The 22,701-nt window shown below is 41.0% G+C and overlaps 1 protein-coding gene across 6 annotated transcripts in view; it reads left to right on the forward strand.

Annotated features, from left to right (window-relative positions):
- RELCH (RAB11 binding and LisH domain, coiled-coil and HEAT repeat containing) overlaps positions 1 to 22,701 on the forward strand; it is a 139,138-nt gene that overhangs the window by 66,424 nt on the left and 50,013 nt on the right. For all 6 annotated transcript variants that reach the window (XM_019490375.2, XM_019490376.2, XM_019490377.2 and 3 more), the window contains exons 11-18: positions 1,525 to 1,637; positions 10,363 to 10,453; positions 13,957 to 14,028; positions 16,325 to 16,465; positions 17,122 to 17,286; positions 17,803 to 17,950; positions 20,158 to 20,314; positions 21,740 to 21,863. In XM_019490375.2, the coding sequence (XP_019345920.2) occupies positions 1,525 to 1,637; positions 10,363 to 10,453; positions 13,957 to 14,028; positions 16,325 to 16,465; positions 17,122 to 17,286; positions 17,803 to 17,950; positions 20,158 to 20,314; positions 21,740 to 21,863 (1,011 nt within the window). The remainder of the gene's footprint in view (positions 1 to 1,524; positions 1,638 to 10,362; positions 10,454 to 13,956; positions 14,029 to 16,324; positions 16,466 to 17,121; positions 17,287 to 17,802; positions 17,951 to 20,157; positions 20,315 to 21,739; positions 21,864 to 22,701) is intronic.

The following is a 22,701-nucleotide window of genomic DNA, read 5'->3' on the forward strand; positions in this document are numbered from 1 at the left end:
CCTGGTGGCAGGGGAACTGGGCTGGGGCTGACCTCAGGGTGGGCGGTGGCGCTGCGAAGGGGGAGGGGGCTATGGGGTGGTAGCCCCACCCCCTCCCAGCGCTGCTGCTGCTTCCCACCCCAAGTGCAGGTCCAGTCCCTCCACCACCAGGAAGAGCCTGGCACCACCCCCCCACACAGATCTGGGGGGCATGTGCTCCCCATGACTCCTCCAGGGGTACATGCAGTGGCAGGAGCTGCCCCCCTGCCCGCACCCCCCTAACGAGCTGTTTGTGGCTCCATCCTGTGCCCAGCCCCACTCCCTTCCTCAACGCAGGGGCCTCAGTCTGCCCCTTCCCTTACCCCACAACAGACTTATCAACCAGATGCTGCTCTCCAAACTGCTGGACTGCATATCATCAATAGGATCGGTATTGGCCAATGTGGCTTGTTAATAATCAGCCATTGGTATCGACCCAAATAATCTTTATCAGTTCACCTCTACTAGAAAGATCTCTTACTGAAAGTCTCTAAGACTGTAGTCTCCTTAGATATTGCTTCAACTTTTTTTAGGTTCTATATACTGTGACAAATTACTAGAAAAGACTTCATGTTCCTGTAACTCATAACTGTCCCTCCATTGCTTGTTAGTCACAAACAAATGCTGAGGGAGTTCAGGACTAGAAAGAGTTACTCTCACCTGGTTGGAGGTCTTTTTACTACTTCTCTTTCAGCAAACATTCCATTTTCTACCACCTTCCTATGAAGTTTCTCTCCCATACCTTCCTATTGAAATGAAGTGCAACTTTTTATGCCTTTTCCAAGTAGGAAAGGACTAAGATCGCTGACATCAAGGAAAGGGACTTCCAGTCCATATCTTTAAAATTGTTTTCTCTGGGAATGAATACCATCCAATTTTGAGGGAGTATGTAGAAGGAAAGAAGTTCCTGCTACTGTAAACAGCCTTAATTTCTTTTCACGTAGTGCTTTGCAGTCTCATTTTAAAATTTATTATTTGTTCCTGTGGGAATTGAATTGCTCTGGGATGAGAATTCAGCTTCAGAAATTTCCTTTATTTAAAAATCCCTTAAACTGTGTGAGTGTCTAATGTGAATTTTCTCCTTAACTCCCATGTAGTCACAACTAGCTTTTCAGGAGGAGCTCTGTCTGAACCTTAATATTTTAACCAACTTTTGTTCAATTTATTAGATCATGTAGAATAAACTACCCTGCAGTTATTGTTAGAGTTGGCCTACAAATGTTAATCCTAGTCATCTTGATCAAGTTTTTAACTTTTATTGGGCTGAATTCCCCTCAATTATAATAGGAAACATTTAGCACATAACTTATGAATGTCAGAATTACTTTTACATTTTCCAGGTCACTTCTTAGGAGACCAAGAGTTTTTAATTAAAAAAATCTTCTGTAAACGTGCTAATCTCGTATGATTAGATTTCTTTTTGTTCTCTTTTGCCATTGAATGAATATTTGCCCAAAGCATTTTCACTCTGTTTGATTTTTTCCCCTCCACCCACAATTTCTTTAGGAATTGATCCCACTCATACTGTGTACAGCCTGCCTCCATCCTGAATCCAAAGAGAGAGATCAACTCCTACACATACTATTCAATTTGATCAAACGGCCAGATGATGAGCAAAGGTGTGTGTTTCTATGTTGGGGTGCAGGGGCAAAATGAAGTCAAAGCAGGTTCAATGAAAACGGAATACTCTTAGCAGGTTAATAGCTATTTTTTTTCAACTTGAATTAAGTTCACCATTTGCTGTCTATAATATTAACAGACTTGTGCACTTTGGGACTTTCCATTTCCATGGCCTGCGCTTTCATGTGTAATTTATAGTTAGTGAAATACAAGAATGTACCTGGTAAATTGCCGTGTAACACTTCAATTTCTTTTTACTTAATGATGAACTGAAAAATCTTAAAATCTTAAGATCATAAATCTTAATACATGTGTAGATATTTTAATGAGACTAGTGTTTACAGTTAAATTTGTTCTACAGTTTAAGAATTGATAGGTTCTTAAAGTTCACAATCTGTCTTTAGTAGCTTTACTGGCACTTAAACTAGCATAAGAAATACAGCTCCTGGTCTTTAGAAGTCAATAAAATTAGTTGTGGAAAGAAAGCTTAAGAAAATTGAAGGCCTGACTTCCATTTCTCACAAGTAAGAGATTTTTTCCATTCAGAATTGTATTTGTAGCTTGAATGTTTACATATACCTATAGTTAGCAGCTCAACAATATAAGCTATTTTTTTCTTCCATTTTCCTTGGAATGGTATTGAAATATGTATTCTTTTTGCTTTGTTTTCCCTCTTCCCTGTAACCCTTTCTTTGTAAGATTATCCTTAAGGCTAGTGGGCTTCATTGATAATTGAAAGATTGTTTTTTCCATCACAACTAGTCTGCAACTTGCATTTTATTTTTTTTTATATATATATATATATATATATATATATATACGCGCGCACACATTTATATTTATATATACATTTATATTATTTATTTATATATTATTAAACTAGTGGAAACAAATTATCTGTCATTGATCTGTGCTGTCTGCAATTCAATCAGGTCTAAAATTGCTTTTTACATCAAGGTTCTCTGACATATATCTTTCTGGTATATAACAAAAGTTTTATCTATATCAGTTCATTTGGTGCAATTTAGTGACGGTTCAGCTGATAGTGGGGTTGTTTGTCCAACAACCTGTATCAGAGTAGCACCAAGCAAACTGAAACTTTCTCACAGGGCAAGTCCTTGTTCTGTTTCCAGATTTGTGCTAGCTTTTGAGTTCTGCTTCTAACATGTACCCTGCCTTAAAATCAAATGTTTTAGATACAACCAATCAGCAAGGCCACTGGGGCTCCTCAGCCAGTCAGAGGCATGTGGGAGGCCTGCTGCGCTCTGTCCATGAAATGGCTGCCTGGGCCCTTGTTCTGCCTGCAAAATCAGGGGGTAGCCCCCATGAATTAGGTAGGTCCCTATGCGTAAGTAAATAAAAATAATCAGAACTAGAATCATAGGGATATTTTCAGGAGTGTTTACAAGGTGAAAGAAGTATAGTAGTATGGGCAATCTAGAATTTGTTGAAGAGCAAGACTATTCAAGAAGGAAAAGAGTGATTTATAATCTGTGCTATGTAGGGAATTTATTAGAAACAATAGATAGATGTAGAGAGCCATAAGAGTATCATCTGTGTTTAGTCCTGATTTTTTAATTGTCCAGTTAAGGTTATGCATTTCAGTTCCTGGTCCTGTCTTCTGAAGGTGTTTTATAGATTCCCTTTGAGCACAAGGACTGTGCAGTCAGAAAGGGAGTGGTTATTCTGTGGGAAGTGTTCCCCTACTGATATTTGTGTCATCCTTTTATACTGTTTCTATGAACATTCATTCTGGTGTGTAGTTTCAGTTTAGTTGCACTCGCAGTTTCCATGTTGTCATTTGGTGCACTGAATGAGATTACCCTATGTTCTGTGATAGAAATGCAGGGCTCTTGGATTTTGAGGGTTTTTTTGTGGAAGGTGTTGATTGTGGTGGCAATGGAGACACGTTAACAAACTTACTGCTAAGGTGAAGTTGTGTCCCAATAGGTGTCTGTTGATCAGAGGCAAGTTTGCTTATGTTATGACTTGGGCTGTATTGGGAGGGAGTTGTCTGAAGGCCAGGAGCAGGGGAAGGGAAGCTTGGGAATATTTCTCAAGCTATCTTTTTTGAGAATAGGTTGTACATTTTTTGATAATCCTTCTTGTAGGTGGCATTGTGTTATTGTGGGATTGTATATGGCAACCAGAACCATATGGTCAATGGGTGGTTTCTTTTGTGTGGTAGTAGGTTAGTGATGTGTATTTGAGTAGCTTGTTCAAAGATATGATCTCTGTTAACTGCTTTAACCCAGCAAGGAAACTTTCAGGTTGCTGAGGTGGGTGTCATGAGTATTCTCAGAGCAGATGCAATGGGTCTTGCTGTATATTTCATATAGCTTTCTTGGTGTATCTGGGATGGTTGCTGGTTTTGTGGACATAAGTATGCTGGTCTGTGAGTTTTCTGTATATGTGTCTGTTAAGATGCCATCTTGGATCTGGTTTGCAGTATCTAGAAAGTTGATGTTAGTGTAGATTTATTACTGAGAGAATTTAGTAAAAGGATGTCAATTGTTGAACCTGTGGTGAAAGTCAATAACAAAGTCAATAAGCAGCAGTGGGAGGGGAGGCTATGGGGAATTTTGGGGTGATGGTAGCCCATCACTTCCCACCAGGAAGAGGCTGGTGCAACCCCTGGCCCCGAGCCCCCAGCAGACAGCCCTCACTTGCTGTGAACACAAATCCGAGGGGGCATATGCCCCCATTACTCCTCTGGGGGTGCACACAGCAACAGGGAGCCACCCCCTCATGGCTCTGTCCAGTGTCCCATTCCTTCCCTCACTGTGGGGGTCCTCAATCTGGCCCCCCATTCCCCTCCTCCCTCCCCCCCCCCCAAGCTGTGCACATGCACACATTTATCAGTGACATTATCAGCTACATCGGCCAAAAAAAAGCTGATTGCCAATAATGTCAATTTTCCTTTTATAGTGCTAATCCAATATGGATAGATATATTGGTGCACTTCTAATTCACACTTAGATAGCCTAGTCTAATATTACAGTGAAAGTTTTCATCTGTATTCTCTGCTTGTGTAATGATGTGCCACTTTGTCCTTTTTCAGTTTTTTTCCAGTTTGGCCCCCACCTGCAGACATTTGAAACGCTCCCTATTTGTCAGATAACTTTCAAGGACTGTGGGTTTCTTTGGGTCAGATGCTCTTACATCTCTGGTTTTTGTTTGTTTTGGTTTTTAATATCTGTTCTTTACCCTGATTTTTATTTTTTTCTACCCTTCTCTTCACTTTTGGAGGTCTGCTTTTTTATGTGGTAGAGACCAAAGAAAACCAGTTCTCTCCAACAGTAGTTACTCTTCCCCCTATTCCTTGGGTCTCCCCGGGTGATATTTCCTTCCTTTAAGGGATTCTGAGGATGGGTGTAGTCCAAAAAGATGGATAGTGTTAGGACTTAGGAAATAACCAGCAGAAGCTTTGCCTTTCAGTCTTAAGGACACACAGGGTGTGTCTACACATGCATTAGAGCTGGGAGCAGTTTACTCACAAGTAAATTACTTGGGAGCAAATGCTCCTGGGCAGATGTCTACATGTGTAGGGAAGCAGGAGCAGATTTGCTGCTAATGGCATCAAACTGCTCTCACTTTCTTGGGCACTCCAGTAGGCCCCTGCTGCCACCAGCGGGAGCTCTAGGCTCCCCGCCTGGGTGCTTGCCCAAGGGGTAACAGGGAGCACTAGGCTAGGAAACAGCCATCTCCTGGCTGGGGCTGGGATGTTGCTCCTGTTCCCTGCTCAGCTCCATGATCACAGAGCTGTGTGGGGAACAGGCTGGGAGCACTCGCAGAGCTGAGTGGGGAACAAGGTCCCCAGCCTGCTCCCCACCCAGCTTCGCATTCACAGAGCTGAGCAGGGAACAGGGAGCTCCCATTGTAAGCCCCATGGTCACAGAGCTGTAACTGGGAGATCCTTATCTCCCAGCCCATGCTCCTCAGTAATGGGGATAAGGATCTACCAGCCCAAGACCTGCAACTACAGAGCTGGTGCTGGGAGATTAGCATCTCGCCGCTCCCAAGTTGTGATCTTGGAGCCGGGGGGTTGGAACTCCCTGCTGCAGTAGCAGGGGGTCATAATCTTCACCCAGGCTCTGGTAGTGCAGCCTGCCCCAACAGGAGGTAACTCCCAGGAACAGAGAGCAATCTCTTACCCCCTTGTGGCCGGCTCATCAGGAGCAGATTTGCTCCTGGTCTGGCATCTACACAAGCACTGGTACGCAGTTAGTCATCACAAGTAAATTTACTACTTGCATTTGCAGGTAGAAAATTTCCTTGCAATTAACAAGGTTTCCTGAACAGTAAGCATGTGCACGTGCAGACGCACATGCTTACTGCACAGTAAACTATGCCACTTCTCAGTAAAGCATCTTGTGTAGATATACCTATGAACAACTATGTTATGAGTAGAGGTGTGACGATATCTAACATGATGAACTGAAGTTTTAGTTTGCTGCACCCCAAGTCATTTAAGGTGCATTATGCTGCCAAATTTCCTACAGTGGCTGGAATTAATGCACAATATGTTGCCGAGGCTTGCAAACACCGGCACCATTAAAGTGGTGCAAAATCATTTAACCTGCTTTCAAGTGTCGTGCATACACGCCTCTCGTTTCGTCTACACATGGCCTTACACTGCTGTTGTAAAGATAATGGTACTGTTGGGGTCATGTTGTAGCCATGATGGTTCAGGTGGAATGTGAGAGGCAAGGATTTTTGTGGACGATTTACCTTTCATTGGACCAGCTGTATGGTTGGGATAAAGTTAGACAAACTTTCAAATGCAGAGCATTCTTGAGGTCTTTAAAAAAAGGAAAAAAGGAGCATGACCTTTACAAGCTATTTACTTCCAGATACCACCTGAGAAAAGGTACGTGGTACTGAAAGCTTCTCTGTGTCACTCTCAACCAGACAGTCACTTCAGTGTCACTTCCATTCCCTCTGCTATAATGAAAGAAGTAGGAGGTTTTAGCAAGATGGACATAATGAAAGCAGTAATGTGAAAAGTGAATGGTCAGAGAATCCACAGGTGCCTGTGGGTTGAACTTTTTGAGTCTGGATTCAAAGGTCAAAAATATATCCAGGGTGAGACATCAATAAGGAGAGATATCCTTGAATATCTGTCCTCTCCTCTGTGCGCGCCAGGTCTGACCCCGGGTCGCTTTCGTCGCTCTGCATGCGGGCTGTGGCCAGCAGCCCGGGCAGGCCGGGTCAGAGAGGGCGGGCGCCGAGCTAGAATTAGGCACAGACACATAACGGTTGATTTTAAGATTATTTTACTTACACTGAGATGGTCGTGGTGTAGGCTGAGAACTTGCTTGAGTTGCGGTTACGACAAAAAACACGAACACACGTGGAGGTTGCAAGGCTCCACGCAGACAGAACACGACAAACTCCGGATGTCCAGGACAAGCGCGCATTAAACTCGTCGTTATGTCTTATAGTAGGCTCCGTTCGAAGACGGGAAGAGGTGGGCGGTGGATCAGGCCGCCAAACTCCTCTGAGCGACACACAGGGTTTCTATTACCCTGCCACGCACACCCAGAGTCCCCACGAGATGGATGCGGAGTCCTCTTCGGCTTGGGCGGAAACTGCTCAAACCTCTTATACGGCTAGCAGGCCAATCGCTAGCCGTCACGTGTGAATAATTTAGAACTAGCCAATTGCGGGGCACGAATTTGCATACGACGAGCGGGAAATCTTTGCACCGTGCATTTCTGTGTTGCAAAGGAAATGCACCCTGCAAAGATCGCTGCAAAGTGGCGGGAATACTCCTTTGCACGCGGGTTCTCTGCGCAGCAGAACTCCTCCGTGCAATGAAGTTGCAAACCCACGGGGATAATTCTTAGTGCCGAAGCACACAAAAAAAATCAGACCTTTGGGTCATGACATCCTCCACTTCAAGGGGTAAGTATCAGCATACATATTTCTGTATGGATTCTAGTTCCATGTATAAGCTGGTAGGAAAGAAGATTTCTTTGAATTGCAATTAAACTTCAGCTGAGGTGGTGAAAATCATTTAACTAAATCCCCAAACATTAAAAAAAATATCCCTTACCTGTTGTTTACATGGTAGGTCAAGATCATGGTGGTAGGCATTAAATTAGTAATCTTGAGCCTGGGAGAAATAAAACTTTAAACCAAACTTGCTGAAATAATGTTAAGCATATGTATTACAAACTTTGTGGAAGGTTGCAGGTGGGTTATAAAGTTAGAGCACCTAAAAAAGAAATGTAATCATTTTTTTTTTTTAAGTGATTCTCTAGCCTTGTCAGATGATTTGTTTACTCTTTACTCTTGTTTACTTTTTAATTAACCTCTTTTACAAATTTGGTTAGTTCTGAAGATATCTGTATGGATCTTAATGAGTACTAGAAGCATTCTTTGGAAGGGTCATATGAGTAGGAACCTATTGAATATGTGATTTGCAATTTTCATGGAAATTCTGAAATTGGTAGGTTCCCACGTGAAATCACAAGGACCATGGAAAAAATGCAAAATCATCCAGCAAGCAGGGGGGGAGAAGAAAAGAAGAGAGAACTGCAAATAAAAAATTATAGGAAGCCTGGTGTCCGGGAGGGGGGATGGAGTAGGTGCAAATCAGATGCTGAGCCTGATGTAGGCTTAGTCTAGGAACCAGTCAGGGGCCAGCCAGAGAAGCCGGGAGGGTTTCAGCGCAAGCTTTTGAAGTGCAGAGAGCAGAGATGAATGCGAAGAAATCTTCCAAGACTGGCAAATACGTTTCAGCGATGGACTGTGCAAGACAATATCATGCAGGGATCCTGCTAATAGTAGCATGGTAATTATGGCTCCCCCAGGCATGATCCCCTGATCAAACCTGAGGAAGCCATTACTGTTTAATAATAACACAGCAATTAATAGCTTCCCTGGGCTTAATCAGAGGATCAAGCCTGGGGAAGCCATTAACCACATCCTAGACTGCTTGCTAACATGGCAATTGCTTGACCAAGTCTGGGGAAGCCATTAATTGCTGCATTAACAAGCCCCAGTTTGGAGCCATCTGTCAATCTCTGGGAAGGAGTGGGACTTCCAGGACCCCTTGGCCAATCAGAGGTGGGGGGGGGGGGGGGGGGGCTGCCATGCTTGACTGTGAAAATGGTGCCTGATACCACACTGGGACTGTGAAATTGGGAAGCAGCAACCCTGAATTCAGTAGGTCAGTAGCTCCCTACATATGACCAGTTTAGTTTTAAATTAAATGGATTAAATAAAAATTAATTCTAGTACTAATTCTAATTACTAGTAATTTCTAGTAACTTTTTTACAGAAAAAATAATTCTAGTAAATTCTATAGTAAATCTATAGATTTGCTCTTCAAGCTGCACTGTTAGCATTTAAAAAAGAAAAAGGTTTCAGGTAGGAATGCACTTTCTTACATGTTGGTCTTAATCCACATTGTGACATGGACCATTACCACAGTCAAGTATTATAATGTCTTATACTTTCTAAGATAGATAAGACATTGAGTTTGCAAATATTTCAGTTCACGCCAGAAAACTCTAGATCAGGGGTGCTCAGCTAGGTCAAATCAGCCTGTGGAACCATGACACCTGGCCTGGAAACATCCTCACAGCTCAGAAACATTTGCAACGGGGAGAAGTGGAAGCCCAGCATGGCCATATCCAGTCCCACCTGGGCCATTGGCTGCTTGGTGGCATCAGGGCCAGTCCCATGCCCAGATTGGGCCAGGCTGTTCCCCCTTCCCACCCTCCACACATCCAGATCAGGGCTACTCCACCCCACCACCTCCCTGTGTGCATCCAGATCAGGGCTAGGCTGCTCCCCCACATGCATGTCTAGGCTGAGGCTACTTGACCTGCCATCTGCCCCTCTCTTCCTTCCCCCGCAGCTGGTCTGGATCAGGGCCATTCTGTGCTGCCTCACATGTCCAGATCAGGGTCTCTTGGCCCCCCCCCCCCCCTCTTCCCACCCCAACCTCCCCACCCCCAACATATCCAAATTAGGCCTGCTTCCTGCCCCAACCCCTACCTGAGTAGACAGAGATCAGGCTTGAGCTATGTAACCTTCCACAGCCAGATCCAGCCCGCAGAGGGACCTGGCACCAGCCATCTGGCCCATGGGGCAAAAAGGTTGAGCACCACTGCTCTAGACGTCCATGTTGTAATTTGTATTCATTACAAATTGGCCTACAAGCCAATCAGCCTACAAGCAAGATTGCAAACCAGTGTGTTATGAAAAAACCTAGTCTGCTATAAATATAAGTCTATCAATATGTATACACCATATATATATATATATAGATAGATATTTATAATAAATAAATAAATAAAAATAATTCATACAGCTACTACTAAGAACAGAAATCTTTTATAATTTTTTAACCTAAACATTTTATTTTATGTATTGTGTTGCATGGGGACCTAGTGCCAAGTCTACAATAAGTGTTTTTGTCCACTGTGTTCTATAGTCAGCATAAGTTATACTGTGGGGCCTTGGCAGTCTTGGGGTCTAACTGTCCTGTTTTAGCTTCCAGTTAGTGCTGGACAGAGCAGAACAAATGTTGCACTGTATCAGCTGATGCCCCATAACTCCATTTAATTATTTCCTCTGTCCCTACCATAAGTATCCTCTAACTAGTTTCTCCAGCCTGCTGTATCTGTTTGTCTTAATGTGCCCCTTAAAGGCACAGATTTATTGTAGGGAAATGCATCAACAGGTTAAAGACTTGAATCTGTGTTTCAGACAGATGATACTGACTGGGTGTGTGGCATTTGCCCGACATGTGGGACCAACACGCGTAGAAGCTGAGCTTTTACCACAATGTTGGGAACAGGTAACTGGATGTTTTGTAATTTTTTTACATCAGTAAATTTTCTACAGCCTAAGACTTTTTAACGAGTCTACAAAACACTTGTCCTGCAATGTCAATTTGGGATATTTCTGTCTTATTGTATAGTACATTTCTTAGTAACTAGGACAAATGCAAAAGCAAGAGGAATTGGCTAAAGAATCATAACATTCTAGTCCTTGATACTAAACTGCAATATTATACTGGCATACAAATTGTATTTATAGACAGTGAGTCTTAGGCAGTTCTGACTCACTAAAGAGTGGTGTTTAAAAACTCATACATCTTAAATACAATTTGGAACATATAATTCATTACTTAGGGTGCATATTACACTGCAGATATGTAATCTCTAAGGACTTAGTAAATTAGTTGATGTGTAATGCAAAACAATTAAAGGTCAAAGAATCTAAAGCAGCAAGTAAAAGATTTTAATAGGAATTCAGTATTTTGGAACATGCATTTAAGATAGTTTCAGTAATATTCATTAATCATGAATGTACACTCAGCCACCCATTTTGCTATGTGAGAGTCTGAAAAGCAAGATGACTGTCGATTTTCCTTTCTTCCTTTTCGTTGACAATGGCAGCGAGATGGGAACCAAAAGTGTCTAATCTGCTCTCTCCAAAGATTGTAGGCTGATTTTTCCAAACAGGTTAAACCACTGTTTCACCTTTTTCATCTAAAAGACATTCTTTAAAAAGACCAGTTTGTCAGTCCCACAATGGTCCCATACATCCTTCTGCTGAGCACCATGCCTCCTGAGCATGGTTCAAACAGGATTCATCATCAACAATGGCATAGCCAACGCCTGGTCTGCGACAAGTGCTCATGAAAGTATTCACCAACATCATAGCCACCAACTGCTCAATTCCAGTCGCTGCTCTCTTTCCCTTTCCATTGTGAAGGAACTCTTTTCTCACTAGAGTCTTTACAAACTCGATTAGAAACCTCAATGTCTGATGTAGGAGCTACAGACTAGGTACAGCAAGGGTATGGGAGAGGTGCTTTTCCTCATATTTATCTTGAAGGGGATGGGGAGAGGGGTAGAATCTTCATCCTGTCATAGGCTTTAAGATTCAGATGGTTAAACTTGCTTCTGCCCTTTCACTTCTCTAGCTGAATGATTAGTTTGTGGTTCTCCGTTTTGTAGAACATAGCCACTCATTCAGCCACCAAGAACTATGTGAGAGTCGCATTAGACCAGTGGTTCTCAAACTTGAGACTGAAGGCACCCCTGGATAGACTTGAGGCGCCCCTCAGAAAATGCCAGCCTTAGTTTTTACTTTTTTTTTTTTTTACTTCAGAAAAACGATAGAGCAGATTTTTTTCTGTTACAAAGAGCTCAGAAAAACCGCAACTGTGAGTTTCTGTTTGAAATCCCTGAGTTTATCTTGTGAATCATGTTTGCAAACCTAAACAGTGCTAACATTGTGTGGCACCCCACAACACACTTAAGAGGAGCTCTAGGTATTTCAGCTATTACCAATACTATTCAAGGAATAGTCACTTCTGACGTTCTCTAAAACCAATATTCTAGTTTTAGACGTTGTCAGCATTAAACCAATTTTGCTACTGCTGTCAATACCAAGAGACAGACCTTCTGTCCCACAGGAGCACAGGATGGATTTATTTGATCCAATATTTTTATTAATGTACTAAAAGCAAGAAAAAAATAATTTAAAATCTATTTTTAATCTCGTTTTCCATTCGTACTTTTTGGTTACTTCCTGAAAACTTTGATTCTCGTTGGTTAGCAATTATGCTAACATTTTTGGATAACTAAATGTTTCATTTACACTAGAGCCCTCTGGCTTGCTACTCAGGTGGAAGCTATGTGCATTTTTAAAGGAATTGCATAGTATAATATGGACTTACTTATTGCTTATGTAGTGACTTCCACCAGTTCAGTGATTCGATTTTCTTTAAAATTTTAAAAGCAAACATGTACTGCTTAATTTTTTATTTATTCTAAATTACGTTAACCTTACTAATGTATCTGCTGTGTTCTTGGGTCCCTAGCAATGACCTTTCTTGGAGTAGGAGAAAGATGGATTTCTTTCCCTTCACACAAGGGTCTTGGTTCTGTTGCAATTCACTGGAACTATTCCAGGGGTTTGAATGAAGCATCTACAGCATATGCAACCCTGCCAACTTCAGTTTCAGGGATGATGCTAGAGTTTAACCAGTGACCAGTTCTCCAAAGCACAGTACCATTTGATTAGGACAAACTTATTGCACAGAAAACAAATCCTTAAGTTTATATTCCTGCTGAGCTAACCAGTTAGTTAATAACCATCTTTCAAAGATGCCTGGCAGGTATTCAGATTTTTTGGTTCTCTGCTCCAGTATAAGCATCTGTTAGTTTTCTCAATCAGGACTTTGATATCCATGTCTGTCAGATGCTGCACAATTATCAACAAGTCAAAGAACTGGTTTGCTTGGGGCCTTTAGTTCTCCTGAGGCTTATGGAGCCTCCATTTGAGCCTTTTTCAATGATCCTTGAGCTGCTTCCATCTTTATTAAAAAGAAAGGAAGAAGGAAAAGGTCTTTGGCGCCATCAGTTAAGCCATGAAGAGTGTCTCATAAATACCTAAAGCTTACCTCAAGACTTATATATATGAAGGGACTCATATATATCAGAATGAAGGAGACCTAAGGCTGTGTTCAAAGTTGATTCCAAAGATGGCTTGAAAATTAATCTACACCACTTAAGCAATCTGCCTGGTCTTTGCCCAACCTAACACTGTGCAAGGAGAGAAAAGAAACTGCATCCCCTAGATTTATTAAGAACTCTTCTTTATCATTGACAGGACCCAAACCATTTGTTTTTCTTCATTGCCCCAAAACAGACTTTCAAAAAGTGAAGCCATTTGTTCACAAAAAGTATCTACATGGATAACATCTTCCTGTATTTCCAACTGGCTGGTGCTTCTCTCCAACTGAATACCAAGGCTTGTTCTTACAGAGTGCAAACACCCTCTGCTTGCTTCAGAAATGTTCTGATATCAAATCTCTTAGGTTGCATTGTGGATGAACATGCTGATCTTTGTCAAATACTATCCTGGCTTGTACCTATCTCTTAAGCCACCTGCCAAGTTCAAGAGAGTAATTTTCAACCTTCTGGAGGGGAAACTGTTTCACAGTCATCTCCAATAGAACCCACACGGACACAAACTCAGAACGATTCCTAAGCTTGCAGCAAATAATCTCTCTGATAGTTGTTCCGTGTGGATTTTGCAGTCCACTTTCTCTCCCCTGTTTTTAGATTCCCCACTTAGCACTGCCTTGAAATTGTAAGGGAGCTGAAGATCTGTCTTGTCCTTCATGCTCTCACAAGAGCACAGGGAAACAAAGGGCATGTTTCTCTTCCCCAACAGATAACCGGTGTTCAAAAAAAGAAAAATCTGGTATCTTGCACCCATGCTGGTGACCTCTTCAGGAGTGCTTGCAATAGGGTACATAACTCTGCCAATTCTCTTTACCAGATCAATCATAAATACCCGGAGAGAAGACTACTAGTGGCAGAGTCTTGTGGAGCTCTCGCACCTTACCTTCCTGTAAGTATTTGGCTAATGCTTTCTCCCTGTTTTAAAAAAAGAGAGAGAAGAAAACCAAAAGCATAACAAATGGTTTTGAATGTTGCTGTACCCCATTTGTGTGAAAGAGAAATGGAAAAATAATTTTTCGGATGTTGTATGGGGAATTTGTGGACTCCTGTAGCATTGTAGTTCATATAATTAAACGGTGGCACACATGCGAGATTATGTGATTTCATAGATGTGAGGGGATGGAACAGGAAGCTTGCTATAAAGAAATATTGCTGCTTCAACACAAATGATAGTCAACAAAGCATGGAAAAAGTTCTTAAAATACCTCTGAGTTTACCTTGGAATGAGATAATGCAGCCTGTCCTAATCTACACTGCAAAATAGCTTACAGTTAAGCTTACTATAGCTCTGGCTGAGTTAAAAGTGAGGGGGCGTTCTATCCACACTCATGGACAAGCCAAACCCTGTTTGTACCAGGTATCTGTAGACCAAGTTGAGACATGCAGGGCAATTTAAAAAAAAAAAAAATTGACAGCTGTTACCACAGTTCTTCTGGCACACAAGAGCCCTTTAACCTCAAGGGTGACACCCATATGCATGGGAAACAGAATTTAGTCAGGAGCGAGCTAAACTATGGAGTTTCTGAAATAGATTAAAATAACAGAAAATCTTCAGCACAAAATTCATCCCATCTCTGTTTCATCCCCAGTCTTGCTCAAATATTTAAGTGCTTTCTTGAATATAAAATAATAAAAGAACAGAGCTAAAAGGACTTCAAAAGGTCTTCTGTTCCCTCCCTCTGTCCAGGGGAGGATTATTCCAGTCTGAACCATCCCAGCCAAGCGTGTTTGTCTAACCACGTAAAAGTGTTGGAGATCCCAGGGCTACTCTTGAGTAGTTTGTTCCAGTGTTTAACCACTCTAATATAGATGCTTTCCTGTTTCAAGGCCTATAATATTTTTTTAGATTTTTTTTTCCATTGCTGAGAAAATGTATTAACTTGATTTTGAAAGGTGTTCATGTACAACACTGCTATTTGTAGAAATATCAGAAGATAGTGTTTCTACGTGTTGGAAAGAGACCTGGCATAAGTCAGATACTGCTGAGTAGTAATATTTGGCCTCTGCTATTTGGTAGAGACTACATTCTGTGTGGTGTTTTGGCTTTAGTTGCATTTAGATTTTTTTTTTCTCAAATTTAGAAAAATAGCATAAATCTAGCTTAATCTTTGCTACCTGCCCAAACCAATTTACTATTTAATTTCAGCATTGCCAGCCCACCAGAATCAAAAATCATGAGGTTGACCCAAAAAGCATTACTTTACCTTTTTCGTTTTGTTTTAAGGAAAGGCATCTTCATTGTAATTGCTCCCCTCTGGGGAGGTGTATATGAGAGTGGTGACAGCTCCCCCATATCTATAGGGTAAGGTGTACTTTAACCCCTGCTGCTGCTTTGCCATAGTGATACTTTCCCTTGCCCAGCATTGTAATCTTTTCCACCAATCCTCAAATCAATCCTATCCTTTCTGTTCACATATCAGCATCCCCCCCAGCTTCTCCTCTCACTCTCTTCCAGCTCCATGGGGTCTTCAGCCTTCTCCCAGATTTGGTATTGCAGGAAGAGATGGGGAAAGGAGGGCTGAAGGAACAGGAGTATGGAGCAGGTCTCTTTCTGCTCTCTTATGAGAGGCATCAGTTTCTGAAGTGAGGTTCACATTTATCCTATTTGCCTTCCCCAATAACTGAACAAGTAGAGGAAGAGAGCCAGTCCAACGGTGTATTTTTCTTCAGGCAGGATGGAAATTTGTGACTTTCCTGAATCTGGAATTTCTTGCATCATCACCAGGCTGTTCCCAACCCTGGTCAAAATTTCACAATTCATTTTAAACAAATACCTAACCTGCATTGTTGCCAAGTTGTTTGCCACCTTTGACATTGAAATGGCTAAGAACAAGTCCTTATGGTAAATCAGTTGCTGATACTTTGTGATAGCCAAGCACATCCTAAAATATTACAAGTAGCTGTAATAATTCAGCAGAAAATGATTGTGTGTTCTTATCAGTTTAATGTTCTAAAAGGACCAGAGTTGTGTGTGTAGTAACACAACATACTTTATTCCATACGTTATTAGGACTCTATTTCTATGCATCATCCTCACCAGTAAAAACGTGGAAAGCTGTCCTTGGGTTATTTTGTGAGAAAAATCATTGTTTGAAATCCAGAGTATGTGTAGGAATATAAGTATGTACCCAAGGACCACATATGGATTTATCTTATTTAGCAAAAATATCTCTTCTTACTTTCAGAAAGAGATTCGTAGCTCACTGGTGCTTTCTATGCTGCAACAGATGCTAATGGAAGATAAGGCAGATCTGGTACGAGAAGCTGTGATCAAAAGTCTTGGCATTATTATGGGATACATTGATGATCCAGACAAGTATCAACAGGTATTATTCAGGATTGAATGCAATACTTTTCGATATTTTAGGACTTTTCATATAAATTAGGGACAATTATTCAAAACCTGTAAGTTATACTAGCTATTCACCATAACTAAAAAGAGAATTACATTTGAAGGGTATGGATGAATGTAACAATTAGTATCCTATGTAGCCATTCCCAATGTAGCAAAACTACTCCAGCTTTTAACCCTGTTTCATTCAAGGATAAAGTTGGGGTGATTTACCTAGTACATCCTTAGAGGATGAGGCTGACCTACAGTTAGATTGTAACTGCTGCTACACATTCCCTCTCCCTTTTAAAGTGGCTAAAATAAAAGTTTATTCATATGCTCAGGTATCAGTGTTACCTTGGATGAGCCTCACACAAACTCAAAATGTTATAGTTCATTTGGGTTCATTTCTAGATCATTCCCATTGCAAGTTGAGGCAGAAGAGTATGGAAGAATGCCTGTATCAGTGTCGTATGACATCAATACTGTTACATATAGATGCGATAACTAGAAAAATACCAAGTGATAGTAACCTAGCCTGTGTGTTCTTTCCAGTCTGTGCTTGTATCGTAAGGTGATTTCTCAATATGAGCTGAGGGGAAATTGGGTAAAATGTGACATTCCTAATCCATGTTTGCTATGTTCTGCCAGGGTTTTGAACTGCTGCTTTCAGCTTTGGGAGATCCCTCAGAACGAGTAGTTAGTGCAACACATCAGGTATTTTTGCCTGCCTATGCTGCCTGGACTACAGAACTGGGAAATTTACAGTCTCATCTTATACCTACGCTGCTTAATAAGATTGAAAAACTACTCAGGGTAGGTGTTCAGGGTCCACTGCATTTGGGAGTTTTCTGTGTAGCTTTATCTGATGGACACACTTCAGAATTGAAATGCATACCATTTATTATGTTTAGATAGAAGAACCATGTAGGTGACTATGTTCATGTTTAAGAAAAAAATGTTTAAAAAAAAATCCCAAATACTTTGATTTATCACTTTCTCAGGTCCTAGAATCAAAACAGGCTTTAAGTAAATCATTTTTATCAGAAAATTAAAATACAGTTTTGAATATAGCACAGATTTTTAACTAAACAACTATAGCTTGATTGCATCTTCTGTTTGATTTCTCTTTTCCTTTTCCTTTCTTGTATAAGTAAAGAGGCACAAGTAAAGTCTTATTACAGGTTAGAAAGCGGTATATCAGCAATGTTCCATACATACTTTTTCAGAGATCCTGAAATACAGGGGTGATAGAGGATAAACGGATGCTTAAACAGCAAATCAGCAAAAAAAGTATGAAAAACCCTAATGAATCTTTCATACGTGTTTCAGGAAGGAGAGCATGGGCTGGATGAACATAAACTCCACCTGTATCTTTCTGCTTTGCAGTCCTTGATTCCTTCACTGTTTGCACTGGTGCTACAAAACGCACCTTTCACAAGCAAAGCTAAGCTCCAAGGCGATGTGCCGCAGATAGAAGGTACACAGTTCAAACAATTCAATGAAAGATTGTTTTCTTTGCAAACAAGGTACAGATATTAAAATGATATTGAAGCATAGGAAGAAATGTAGGGACAGTGTATGCTAATGGGACTTCATGAGTATGTGAGATTCTCGTGTGGAAAATGTAATGCAGTAAGCTTAAATCATTCCCATTCATACTCTGCTGTTATACGTTTCTAAGCTAGGTGTCCTTGCAAAAGTTCTTCTGTGCTGTAGAATTGTATAGCTGAGTCACTGATAGATAGATAGATAGATAGATAGATAGATAGATAGATAGATAGATAGATAGATAGATAGATAGATAGATAGATAGATAGATAGATAGATAGATAGATAGATAGATAGATAGATAGATAGATAGATAGATAGATAGATAGTACACCTATTACGAACATGTGAGGCTTTGTCATGTGCTCTTTGTTCCATTCCCCCATATTTGGAAAAATGCATCATTTTTCTGAGAAGTAGGGTCAGCCCTAGATAAGTTACTGGCATAGGATTCAGCTCAGTTAGAATCATTGAGCTAATACGATTAAAAATGGCTAGCAAATCTACATGAACAGCAGAAGAATGTGGAATTTCAAAATGGCATCAATTCAATCTAAAAGAAATTACATTGCATCTTCTGAAATATTTCAACTCAGCAGCAGTTGATGCTGCAAGGTACAGGCAGAGCATGGTCTTTGTTCAAAACAGCTGTGCAGTTTGAGTATGTTGCTTACATAATCTGGTGACTTTTTTGAGGCTAAAGACCTATTTTGCTCCATGAGCCATCAAGTGAATTCTGAAAAATGTAAGCCACCCTTTCTAATGCAAATATTACATATTATAAAATAATTGATCTCTAAATGATGTTTTCATGTATCCGGATTTAATGTATTTGTCATTCTCCCCTTCTGTATTGAAACCAGTTAAATTAACTTATTTAAAAGGAATCATCCTTATTTTTTATAAGCATTTTCTAAAAATAAGAAGTTCAGAAGGCAAATACAAAGCACTACAAGTTGGACTTCCTGAAGGTTTCTCTGAAAGAATAGCTCTTTACTAACAGCCAGAAAAAACTTTTAAATCCTTTAAAGTAGCTTTTGCTGCCATAGTCTCTCCTGAGTAAAACACTGTAGTGAAGTGTTAAACTTTTAACTAATAGTGATTCAGCTATTGATTACCTACACAACAGCTTGATGAGAATTGAATACTTCCAACCATCTCCCAGACTGAAAAGCATGCTTAATTACACACATCTTAGGACTTTTCTTGATTATTACTATATAAGAAACATGTAACGGTATCTGACATGTTTGGACAGTTAGCGGTATACAAACAATAACTTTATGTAAGCATGCAAAAATGGGTAATATTTTAGATGTAAAAATAGACTTTAGGATGTTAACTGTGTCATAGTGAAGTATATAACTGTTAACTGCTCGCTGATTATGGTTCAAAGGTGAACCTTTCCCCTGCTGAAATTGAATATTGCTAAGTTTGGGACATAAGATATTCTACGATTTGTCCATAACAAAGGGAGAGAATCTAATGTGTGCACTTCCCATTCATCTGGTAACATTTGATGGAAGCCCAAGCGTGCTTTTGTGTTGAGCTATAGGAGGAAGATCATATTCTCACAGTTTTAATGTTTTGTTTTATGTTTGTATCCGTGCTGTAGATCTGAGAATATTAAAAGTTCTCATGCCATTTAGTTAGCATTTTAAAACTGTTCTTAGGCTAGTAGTTTTGTTGTTAGCCTGTAGATCCACAGAGCTCTCAATAGTGCCTGACCAAAGTTCTTCTTTGTCCTGTTGTTTTGTAAATTAATTTTATTTGATAATGGAATTATAAAATGTTTGGTTATCGAAACATCAAATTATCTTTATATGAGTATATAAAGAAGACATTTGTTTGTGGCTTAAAGGATAGCACTAGGTATTAAGAGACCTAGTTTTTTATTCCTTGTTCTACTGCAGATTTGCTGTGTCATCTTTGGGATTTCCTTTTATCTCCATTTCCCCATCTATTATAAGAATTATGCTTTACAAAGAATTAAGTACTTTGACAGTGTTAGAAGTTCAGATCACTGTGCAAATTGATTTAAAAATTCAGTTTAATAACTAGCTTACATCTACTGACATCACCTCAAAGTTACTTTTTCTTGTTTTCTTTGTGGCTACTTTCCCTTTGCTATTACAGTGACTAGGTTCCCACGGCCTGCATCACCTCTGCAAGATGTAGCCACTATTGTTGGAAGTCGTGAACAGCTAGCAGTGTTGCTTCAACTTTATGATTACCAGCTGGAACATGAGGGTACCACAGGCTGGGAGACTTTGTTATGGGTTGTCAATCAATTGTGAGTTATCCTCTTTGTCCCACAATCCAAATCTTTCATGTCTTGTAAGCAGTTTATAGATGTGGAAAGTGCAAGTCATCTGTTTTCTAATATTTTTACTATCTTTTTTTTTTTTTTTTTTTTTACTTTCTATACCTTAAAATGGAATTCTTGGCTTTTGTCAAGTTTCAAAGCTGAATGTGATCAGGAAAATGCAGCCTTTTAAGTGATTGTAAACAATATTTTTTCTAAAAAGTATAAAAAGTACCAAAGTGCATAAAGATCTCTTCATGATCTAGAAATTAGGCCTGTGCGAAGTAGAAAGTATTCACTTCAGATTCAGCAATTTGGAGAGACGATGATTGAATTCGGTTATTTGAATCGCTGTCCCAGTTCAATTTGGCCAAATCCGAAGATATTTGGCCATAGGCTATACAGGCAGACAGTGCTGGCAGGAGCAGTTGGGGGAGCAGTCAGATGAGCGCTGTCTTGAGCTGGCAGCCCCAGGAGAAGCCGTGGCTCATCTGGCTGCTCCCCCAGCTGCCCCCCGCCAGGGTGAGGCAGGCAGTGCTGGCAGCCCCAAAAGAAACCACGGGGGTGGGGGGATTGAACCGGGAGCTGGGAAGATTGATCGGGGGCTGGGGAAATGAACAGGGGCTTCCCCCCAGCTCCTGGTATCATCCCCCCCAGCCCCCACAGCTTCTCCTGGGGCTGCCAGCTTAAGCCGTGGCTTGTCCGGCTACTCCCCCGGCTGCCGCACCCCTTACCCCCCCCCCGGGCAAGGCACACAGTGCTGGCAGCCCTTGAAGAAGCTGCAGGGGCTGGGGGAAATGATTGGGAGCGGGTGGATCAAACCGGGAACTGGGGAACCGAACCAGGAGCTGGGAGGAAGCCCCTGTTCATTCCCCCAGCCCCTGATCATTTTCCCTGAGCCCCCTGTGACTTCCCAGGGCAGCCAGCACTACCTGCCTCACCCCTGTGGAGGAGCAGCCGAGGGAGCAGCCAGACGAACCGCGGCTTCTCCTGGGGCTGCCAGCTAAAGCTGGGACTTGTCCAGCTGCTCCCACCGGCTCTGCCTAGTGCCTGCCTGTACGGTCTATGGCCAAATCTCCGCATCTCTCTGAATCAATTTGGAGGCTTCTGATTTTGATTCGGAGAGATTAACAGGTCTCCCAATTCTATTCGGAAATTCGGCCACCGAATTGAGCCGAATCTCCTCCAGATCAAATTGGCTACTGAAGCTTTGCACAGCCCTACTACAAATACATTTTGAGTGACAAATTCACAGTGTTTGTGTTCAAGTGCTAGACATTATTACCAGGATTAGAACTGGAATGATGCAGGATATTGGTGTGGGGTGTAGGAAGAGCAGCAAATGTGTAGGGTTATCAGAGAGAAGAGAAAGAGATGTCTAGTTTCTAATGTGCTTCTGTTTACTGTTTTTAGGCTACCACAGCTTATAGAAATAGTGGGCAAAATCAATGTTGCCTCAACTGCTTGTGTCCATGAGTTTTCCAGGTTTTTCTGGCGTCTTTGCAGGACATTTGGGAAAATATTCACAAACACTAAGGTAACACAATACTTTATCTAGCTTGGACTTAAATGCAGAAATATGTGGTGTTTGGTATTGTGTACATGTAGCAAGAGGGCATGTGAAAGGCACTTTACATCATAATTCCAGTATCAAAAAGTGCTGACCCACACTTTCAGTTGCGGTTCTTAAAAATGCTCCAGGCTTTGTTCTCTTCTTTGTCTTCACTTCTCTTTGATTTAATTTGTTTCTCAACTTGCATTATTGCTCAATCCCTGATTGTATGGTTCCCAGACTGCTGTTCTGCATTGTACTGGGGGAAGAGTCGATTTAGCCATACTTTCTGGCTCTTCCTTTATGAACACGTTGAGTTGGATAGTTTACCTAATTCAAATATAACATTAATTTTCTTTCTGGGCAGTATATTATATCGTATATTTTGTGTGCTGCAACTAATTTGGTGTCATTTATGTCCCTCATTAATATTTGATTTCAAATAACTATTCTGCTTTTTCAAAATGTATTAACAAATGCAGGATCTATAGTAAACAAAGGTCTGACCTTTTTGTAACCCCTCTCATGGGAGGTACATGGAGGGAGGGGAGGGGAGTGGGGACTGTGGTGACCCTGTGTCCCCAACAGTACCTTGGTTTAACAAAAGGGTACAAACAAGTCAGATTTATTTACACACATGGGCATTAGAGTGCAATCTGTAATGTAACCCAGGAAACCCTGCATGGAAACCCGATAAAATTACCCCTTTTCAACAATGCAACATAAAGCCCCAATTCTAAACAGTCTCACAAGGATCCTTTGGAGTGAGAGTCTTCACCTTGTGCACAGCCCAAGCTGTTCCAGGTGGCACAAAAACATTCAC

Source organism: Alligator mississippiensis, chromosome 3 (assembly GCF_030867095.1).
Source record: "Alligator mississippiensis isolate rAllMis1 chromosome 3, rAllMis1, whole genome shotgun sequence".
Lineage (NCBI taxonomy): Eukaryota > Metazoa > Chordata > Crocodylia > Alligatoridae > Alligator > Alligator mississippiensis.